This window comes from Triticum urartu, chromosome 6 (assembly GCF_003073215.2).
Source record: "Triticum urartu cultivar G1812 chromosome 6, Tu2.1, whole genome shotgun sequence".
NCBI lineage: Eukaryota > Viridiplantae > Streptophyta > Magnoliopsida > Poales > Poaceae > Triticum > Triticum urartu.
The window spans coordinates 321815437-321824204 of NC_053027.1; the positions used below are offsets into that span (position 1 = coordinate 321815437).

The 8768-nt window shown below is 46.9% G+C and overlaps 2 protein-coding genes across 3 annotated transcripts; one reads left to right on the top strand and one right to left on the bottom strand.

Moving 5' to 3' along the window:
* Positions 1 to 1666: 1666 nt before the first annotated feature.
* On the bottom strand, positions 1667 to 4247 carry LOC125513365 (oxygen-dependent coproporphyrinogen-III oxidase, chloroplastic-like). 2 transcript variants are annotated; one of them, XM_048678465.1, is made up of 8 exons: positions 3861 to 4247; positions 3607 to 3682; positions 3431 to 3525; positions 3221 to 3304; positions 2916 to 3003; positions 2709 to 2833; positions 2527 to 2625; positions 1667 to 1950 (listed from the first exon to the last, which is right to left on the bottom strand). In XM_048678465.1, exons 1-8 carry the CDS (start codon positions 4245 to 4247, stop codon positions 1882 to 1884), a joined length of 1023 nt encoding a protein of 340 aa, XP_048534422.1. In that variant the 3' UTR covers positions 1667 to 1881. The 2 variants fall into 2 exon arrangements, with proteins under 2 accessions (XP_048534422.1, XP_048534421.1); XM_048678464.1 differs by lacking the exon at positions 1667 to 1950 and adding an exon at positions 2035 to 2139.
* Positions 4246 to 7276, top strand: LOC125513364 (methionine aminopeptidase 1B, chloroplastic-like). Its single transcript, XM_048678462.1, has 10 exons — positions 4246 to 4459; positions 4532 to 4619; positions 4751 to 4988; positions 5136 to 5297; positions 5396 to 5437; positions 5514 to 5585; positions 5664 to 5743; positions 6180 to 6274; positions 6397 to 6444; positions 6743 to 7276. Exons 1-10 carry the CDS (start codon positions 4246 to 4248, stop codon positions 6886 to 6888), a joined length of 1185 nt encoding a protein of 394 aa, XP_048534419.1. The 3' UTR covers positions 6889 to 7276.
* The last annotated feature ends 1492 nt before the right edge of the window (positions 7277 to 8768 follow it).

Genomic DNA, 8768 nt, shown 5'->3' on the forward strand with positions numbered 1-8768 from the left:
GATTACAAGAACAATCAAAGGAAACAAGCACTAGGTAAAGTTCTCCCCACTCCTAAGAGATGAGGTCTTGATGATGGTAGTCTTCTCCAAGAGGAGGTCTTGAAATCCACAATTGGATCCTCTCCTAAGAGGACTTGATCTCCAATGGAGAGGTAGAAGGAGCAAAGCTCTCAAATATCTCACATGTATCTTTGCTTACCCTAAACATGACCCTAGGTACGGAATATATAGGCATGGGGGCGAAGTGGATGAAGAGGAGGCCCAACAGCCATCATCAGCCGGCCATCCTGTAGGGCCTGTGCGCACGGGGTCCTACAGCGGTAGCTCCCCGTGTAGCCTGTGGGCACGGGGTCTCGGGGGCCCGTGCGCACGAGGTCGCCTGGTACTTCCTGTCCTGCTCCTTTGGGACTCCTTTTCCTCAAGGTCTTGGGGTGTTTCTCCTACTCCTTGGTGATGCTCCTTAGCTGCTTGGGAGTGTTCCTCTTCGTACCTAATGATACATAATGCATTTTGGTGAGGTAGCGACCAAGTTTCACTCGTGTCCATATGCATGTCAATTAGGAAGGAGTTCACCTTGGTTTCCATTGCGCGTGCTCTAGCTCTTGTCATGGGTCCATGTGGTGCTTGATGTATTGTTGTAGAGTCCATGGGATGATGGAAGGATGCTCCACATCATACCCCCCTCTCTCGCTTGCTGGATCAAGAAGGAGAGGACGCCGCCGAGCCGCACATGTGCTAAACTCGGAGGTGCGTTCGTTCGACACTTGATCGGGAGTTCGTGGACGGATCGTGATTGGATCGCGAAGACGTTCGACTACATCAACCGCGTTTGTTAACGCTTCCGCTTAGTGATCTACAAGGGTATGTAGATCCAATCTCTCCTCTCATAGATGTGCATCTCCTACATTGATCTTGGTGAGCGTAGGAATTTTTTTGTTTCCCATACATATATATCATGTGCTAAGTTTCAGGCAAATCCCCCCCCCCCCCCCGCCCCCCCCCCCCCCCCCCCCCCCGCGACCCCGAGGTGGCGTCACGGATGGTTTCTCCTGATCCAGCAAGACCAGAAGGTAATTAATCCTTTGGCAACCCGAAGTCCTCAGTATCCGGCTCTTGAAGGGCAAACCCCCCCCCCCCCCGGCCTTACCACTCCAACCTCTCAAATCAAGAGCTCCATCTTGTGAGAGTTTTTGAGTGTGGAGGAGATTATCTTTTGAACCATAATAGCAAGAGATTTACAATCAAGGGGTCTCATTCTTATTACTTGTGGATGGTGTGTGTCCTAGACAAGCTAGGTGTGCTCGAAAGCTCTTTAATATGTGAATGATCCAAGAAGTTTGTACGAGACTAGAGATCTACTTCGAGTAAGGCTAGACCTTTGTGGTTAGAAGCCATTGTGGATAGGTGGCTTCTTCTTCATGGACCCTACGTGGACCTTGCAACACGTGATCTCCGTGATTCGAAGCCTTGGTCAGCATCAAGTAGGACATCGACAACTATTCGTACCACGGGAAAAATCTTGGTCGAGCCTCCCGTGTTTGGATCTTAAAACTTTGCAATAATAGAAGGTTGAGTGCATCAATTATGGCAGAGGCTGGTGGACTTTTCCCTCTTTTTAGATAAAAAACTCTTTGTCATGATCTGCTAGGTTGCAGCAGTAGAGATCTCACTTGAACGGAGGTTTTTATTGGAAGGAACAAGACCATGTATTTTTTTTCCTTATACGAAGATTAAGCAAACAGCCAAACGCAGATTTCCAAGCTTGATAAGCTCACTGGACGAAACCGCACCATGCAAATGCACAAAATCTACACACAGAAGACACTTCAAAATAAAGTTAGCCGCGGAAAATTGGAGAGCAAGCACTTCAGTTCCAACCAATCAGATCCATTCCTTTGGATTGATGCACACGTCGAGAAGTTTCCATTCTTCAGTCCCTTCTTGCCGTTTCTGCATACAAATGGCCGTGAGTAAACTTGACAAAATGCCACTGCTGTAACAAAAGTGACATGACCCAATCAAAAGATGCATCACAACACACGGGGCTGTTTAGTTTCCAGCCACATATTGCCACACTCTGCCACATCTCACCTTAAGCAAGTTTGACCAAGTTAGGTGCGTGTTTGGTTCTAGCCACACCTAAGGCAAGAAATTTTTTTTATGAGCAGTGAACCCCACATGTTATAGACACAAAAAGTGTGGCAAGATTCCCTTAGGCAAGCCAAAGTGTGGCTAATAATTTAAGCAACTCAAGTTAGGCAAGTGTGGCAAAAAGTAATGTGGCAATATAAGGCAAACATAGTCACAATCCAAACAGCCCCGAGTCTATCAATTAATGTGTCAAATGAATCTTTCCAAACTATTTAAAACTGAAAAACTTTTATTTTCAGAATGATTTGAAGATTTTAAATATTGCAGCGCCTTTAAACAGTACAAACTCAAAAAGTTTGTGTTTTTTTTGCGGGGATCAAAATGTAGTATGTGTTTATCAGAGTTATATAACAGTAACAGAGCATCGTAACTTACATGATCATACTCCCACCGTGCGGTCAGAGGGAGGGAAACAAGGATACTCTCAATCCTTCCTCCAGTTTTGAGGCCAAATGTGGTGCCACGATCGTAGACCTTCGCAAGGAGCAAAAAATTAAGAACCAGAGTAAAGCTAACACTAACAAGCATGATGATCATGGCCATGTCGAAGCACTTACGAGGTTGAATTCCACATAGCGACCTCTCCGTAGCTGCTGCCATGCCCTGTGGTCTTCTGTAAATGGGGTATCTTTCCCACGTTCTATGATGGGGATGTATGCAGGAATTACAGAGGCCGCACACTCTGCAGGGAAGGAAGACAGGCGCCTTAGCATTTCAGACGATGGTAGAAAAGGACCCAAATTCAGAGTTCTATCTATTGATACCTGTCGAGAAGTCAAGAAGAGTTTCTTGATCATGGTCACTGAGATCATCAAAGAATATTCCGCCCACCCCACGGCGTTCACCACGATGCTGCAGTTACAGACAAGTAATCATCTCCATGAATATCTCTGGAAAAAACAGAGACAGTGCAGGACAAACTACACATTGCGGGATATTCAGAAGACTAGCAAGCCTGATCTCTAATAGCACTTTTCAGATGTCTGGATCATGTCACCTAATTCGGAGACATTGTACAGACTAATCACCCAAAAGATTTACTAAACGAACATACGATCATCAAACTAACCTTGATACGGAAATATTCATCGCACCATTTTTTGAATCTTGGGTAGAAGGTTGGATCAAACTTATCGCATGCTTGTTTTTGAACCTCAAAGTGTACAACAAAACCTAAAAAGGTTATCCAACAAACAAAGTAAACAGCAACAGAGAAATGTCAAATGGCTTTGGATCATACGATTTTAGCCAAGATAATAGTAGAAGCAAGATGTCATACAGAATGAAAATGTTTGATATCCTCTTCGATGATGTACGATGGTGTCAAGTCAGTACCACCTCCAAACCGCCACTGCCTGGGTGCTCCAGGAGCATCTGCAGCAGTAATATCTGAATTTGACTTGAATTCTATGAATACAAAAATCCACTTATTTCACTTGGCAGCACTAGTAGTACCTTGCGGTGCCTCTGTCTCGAAATATCTGTAGTTGAAATGCAATGTTGGCGCGAAGGGATTGTTTGGGTGGATAACCTGGAGACCGGACGCCAAAACAAGAATCATGTAAGTCCGTGGAAGCAATTGCACATTATTACACAAGAAAATTGGTAGGGAGTAGCTATTCCTACACAGAAATGGTGGTGACGCAAACAGATTGCTGAGACATGGGAACTTGGGCAGCACCGGTGGGAGGCGCCTCTCAGAGACTCACCGAGCTAACGCCGGCAGCGAAGAAGGGCACGGGCCCGGCCTTCTCCGCGTCCGCCGCCGCGTCGGGCCTCGCCGCGCGGTACGCGTCTGGGGGCATGACTCCGTAGACGACGGACACGTTCACGGCGGCCTTCTCGAACACGCGGCCGCCCTGCAGCACGCGGCTGATACCGCCGCCCCCGCCCGGGCGCGTCCACGCGTCCTCCCGAAACACCACGCCACCGCCGCCGCTGCCCTCCTCGACTGCCTCGAGCGCCGCGCACACCTCCGCCTGCACCCGCCGGATCAGGCGCTCGAACCGCGCGCGCGCCGACGATGGCCCCGACGACGCCTCCTCCCCGCGGAGAAAGGTCGGCGGTGGCGCGGCCTCCGGCGTCTCCCGCTCCATGTCCACTGCGGTCTGTGGGCGGTGTGAGAGCGAGATTTCAAGGCGAGTCAACCAGCCAGTACGCCCCCTCCACGTGTACTCGCCTTATCTCCCACCAGCCAGTGCGATTGGCCAACTCCGCCTGTGTACTTTGCGGCGACGGCAACCGGCGATGAAGCTCCTCGTGTCACCACCTCTGCCGTTGTTCCCCTCCTCCCCCTGCCGCCGTTCAGGTTCGTGAGTGCTCTCGCTGGGAATCTCATACTTCCCGCCGACCCCTAATCTGATCACAAGAATCTTCCCAGGCAAGGCTATTATCCAGAAGCATTTCCATGCGGTAGCAACACGAGAATCTTGCAATTGGGGGGAAGCCAACAGAACGGCGATCTGCAGGTAAAATCCAATCCAATGCTTCCTTGGTGCCATGAACCATGATGTTTGTATTTTATTTTTTTGCAGAAATTTTTCTTTCCATTTTATTGGTGCCATGAATCATGAACACTTGGTAGCTGTTGAAACTGAAGGGTTGCAGAGACCCATGGCTCTGAACAAGTAAAGGGAAGGGAACCACTAAGGCGCGGCACGGTCAGTCCACGCCTCTCGGTGCCCGACCACATCCGCCGACCGCCTTACGATGGTACCGATCGTCTCCCAGATGTAAATCCTGATCGGCAAATGCATGACCGTGAGAGCATCATTCATATGAGAGCCGCATGCGAGCTTGCTGCCCGAGTTCTTCAGTATGCAGGAACAATGGTGAAGGTAATGCTGCATTACAAAGAAGCCACATCTTCTTGTGGCGAACACTCTAATATTTCATCATATAGTTTGTTAGTTTTCTTCTGTATTCTGCAATGGATTGTTCATATCCACTAATATCAAATTATGAAATCTCTGTGTTCCCATCAGCCCTCCGTGACGACAGATGAAATCGACAGAGCAGTTCATCAGATGATCATTGATGCTGGTGCCTACCCTTCTCCCCTTGGATACGGCGGGTTCCCGAAGAGCGTCTGCATGTCAGTGAATGAGTGCATCTGCCATGGAATTCCTGACTCACACGTACTACGGGTCGAAACATGATCCTATCTTTTTTATCTGATTCTCCAATTGCTAGCAACCTCTTTGTCCTGAAAAGAAATGATGGTTGTTTCCTGCTGACTTTGTAGGATGGGGATATCATCAACATTGATGTTACTGTCTACTTAAATGTAGTAGGCCCTATTGTATTTGTATGATAAATTAAGCACATTTTGAGGTGTAGTGTGACATACTGTGTTGCTCTAGGGATATCATGGTGACACCTCAAGAACATATCTGTGTGGGGAGGTCGATGAACCTACTAAGCAGCTTGTAAAGGTCTGGTTTCTACTGATTACTTCCAAGTTCCAACCATAAGTTTCAGACAGTACCTGAAGAACTTGTCTGATGTAATAGTTCACTGAAGAGTGCATGCTGAGGGGCATATCAGCCTGCAAACATGGTGTTAGCTTTAAGGCAATTGGAGAGAGAATAAGGTGTTGTTCTCTCAGATTTTGGACAATAGTATGAATTTTATGATGCTTTTGGTAATTTCCATACCAATCAGTTGCTTTTTGTTTAAATTTGACTTACAAATATAATATTACCAGATGCTAGCACATCGTTTTTCATAGGGTCTGAAACAGATGAGAAGAAAGCCAAATTATCAACATCTATTGTTTTTTCACTAACAAAGATTATCTTCTCGAATGGCTTCACGAGGATTTCCGTTTCTTAAACATATGCATCCTCAGAATAAGCCTTGATGCAGTTTATCAGTTAATGATGATATTACTTGTCTTAAAACATATGCATCCTCAGAAAATGTCTCGACACTGTTTATCACTTGAGAATCTAAACAGTTTAATTATCAATGCATGTAATTGTTGTGTTATTGTTGGTGATCATTTTTGTACTTCCAATGGATTTCAGCGAACATGTGAACAAGTACGGCTACAGCGTCGATCCCTTCATCGGGCACGGAGTTGGGACGATCTTCCATTCAGAACCCATCATATGGCACACCTGTAAGTAACCTTAGCTGTTTTCACTGACCGTGATCATGGACTAAATGCTAGATAGCCACATGAGCAATTTTTGGCAATGCTCTGGTCCTCATAAACAGCAACTAAACACACATTTCGTACAGATGATTATGAGCCAGGATTCATGGTCGCAGGCCAGACATTCACAATCGGTAAGCCGCTTCCATGGCCTTCTTCTTCTTCTTCAAGATAACAATATGTGCAGACTTGTCTCTGCTGCAAAATAGCCCAAATGCAAAGCTTCTGTCTGGTTGATCCCTTCTTCCCATCAGTCAGCAAACTCTTAGGATGAAACATGACTCTGTCAGACGACATGGGTGGTGTAGCTGTAATTGAGATATGTCAGAAGATCTGATGATCTACGTCTGCTTTTTGTGATAGATGTAAGTAACGTAGGACTGTGAGTATGTGACTAACTGGCGGTTTGGTTTGTGATGGTTCATCCTGCAGAGCCTACCCTGTCCATGGGGAGCACACGGTGCGAGGTGTGGGACGACGGCTGGACCGCCATCACGGTGGATGGCAGCCTCAACGCGCAGTTCGAGCATACGGTGCTGGTTACCGTCAACGGCGTAGAGATTCTCACAAAGTGTTAAGAGAGGGTGAAAGGTGGTGCGTCAGCTTACCGTTTGAGCGTATGTTCACAAGCAGAGTTCAGCCCATTGACGACCCGTCTCATTGAAGAAAAGTTTTCTTTAGAGAAAAAATTGAAGAAAAAGTTATGTTTGAGGTCCCCTTGGAACTTACAAATCAAAAATTCAAAACATGAGGACGTCAAGATAGGTAATAGTTAGTGACGGAGCTAAATCTGGCAGACTATGGGTAGGGGGTCCCAGTCTGATAGTCTTGTTGGATGGAAAAAGGATACGAGGGGACATCGGTGTCCTAGGTTCAAGCCCTCTCAAAGATGCAAAATCCTACGTCTTGCTTTTGTTGTATTAATTGTAGATGGGATTTAGAATACATGTGAACTACTGCGAGATTGTGTACGAATGAATCTGTCCTCTACGGTCCTGGCACCTCGGTTTATATAGGTACTGGGGTGCCTAGGCTTACAAATAGGTCAGTTGTATCTAGGGTCAAACGTGCCAGAGCCTGTCTCTATGCCGTGGAGTCTGCGCCTAGTCTTTGGATCTTTTTTTGACGCCCAAGTCTTTGGATCTTTCCTTCCTGATGTAGATGAATTAGGCTAATCGGTGATGGGCTTAGGAGGGCCATCGGCCCATCCAAGAGACTGGTAGCCAACAGGCCGAGCACCCCTTAATCTAGGACTCCATCAGTCGCCCTTGAGCCGGTCTTCAGGCCGTGGACGCACCTCGACCCTCCCCGAGCTGCTCTCAATCTTCAGTCTTCAACCTTGCAAGCTGGTTCAACTCCCATGCAGCCTTCTGAAGCAATTTCATTTTGGGTCGAGGAGTCGCATAGCTTGGATATCCATGGTATTCCAGCGTCATCTATATTTAAACAAAAGATTCTTGCAACACCCAAAAGCGGTCTTGGATTCGGGGACCAACTCCCTAGGCGAGCCGCTTAAGTGGCGAAGCGTTCTCAGGTCAGGACAAGAACTATGGTCAGGTCCAACCCTGTCAGCCTTGACTGACCTAAAGTGTCACCACGCTTTGCCGCTGTGTGCCGTCATTTCAAAGGCCAACATGGCATAAAATCATGGCTCGAGGCCTCTGCCATCAATGTATCAATCAGGAAAAGGAGATCAAGCGCCGGATTTTCAGCAACACTACCAACAAAACCCCTCGATCCTTGTGCGCGCTTAACGCACGATGCATGGGGAAAACACAAAATTACTGCCACGCGAGACGTGTGATTGGCATTCTTACTTGCTATAAGAGGTGAAAAGGAGAGGGTGTTTCAGCTTAATGTTCTCAATGCCCTCACTGCCTCCCTCATCCTCAAGCTCTAGCGCCCAAGCATCCTCGAATCCAAATCCCCAACTCATCCTTCCTCCCTTCCCCGCCAAGAGATGGCCGGTGAGGGTGCCTCCACTGCCGCATCAAAGGGCGGCAAGAAAATCATCGCCGAGGGCCAGAAGTCGAGCACTAAGGGGTTGTGGAAGCCCTCCGTCGTCATAGAGGGGGAGATCAATGCTCTCCGGGGCAATGGGTACTTACCACCTGATACATCTCCAACGTATCTATAATTTTTTATTGTTCCATGCTATTATATTATCTGTTTTGGATGTTTTATATGCATTAATATGCTATTTTATATTATCTTTAGGACTAAACTATTAACCTAGAGCCCAGTGCCAGTTTCTATTTTTCCTTGTTTTTTAGTGTAAGTGCATCTAGTGCCACCCCTAGTTGGTTTTGGAGTATTGACGACAAACCTAGTTGAGGGACTAATGTGTTTGTGAGAATTGCAAGATAACACATGTAGAAGTTCCTCATTGATTCGGTTTTCCTACCAGAGATGACCCCTAAAAATGTATGAAGACATTGAAGTCAAAGGTGGTATGTGA

What these genes read in the sequence shown, in the direction of transcription:
- LOC125513364 (XM_048678462.1), top strand. Translation starts at nt 4,246, where the DNA reads ATGTCCACTGCGGTCTGTGGGCGGTGTGAGAGCGAGATTTCAAGGCGA. An exon ending in GCAATTGGAGAGAGAATAAG is followed by an intron (nt 5,744 to 6,179) that starts GTGTTGTTCTCT and finishes AATGGATTTCAG; the next exon opens with CGAACATGTGAACAAGTACG. An exon ending in AGGCCAGACATTCACAATCG is followed by an intron (nt 6,445 to 6,742) that starts GTAAGCCGCTTC and finishes TTCATCCTGCAG; the next exon opens with AGCCTACCCTGTCCATGGGG.
- LOC125513365 (XM_048678464.1), bottom strand. Translation starts at nt 4,247, where the DNA reads ATGGAGCGGGAGACGCCGGAGGCCGCGCCACCGCCGACCTTTCTCCGC. An exon ending in ATATCAAACATTTTCATTCT is followed by an intron (nt 3,305 to 3,430) that starts GTATGACATCTT and finishes GTACACTTTGAG; the next exon opens with GTTCAAAAACAAGCATGCGA. An exon ending in ATGAATATTTCCGTATCAAG is followed by an intron (nt 3,004 to 3,220) that starts GTTAGTTTGATG and finishes CTGTAACTGCAG; the next exon opens with CATCGTGGTGAACGCCGTGG.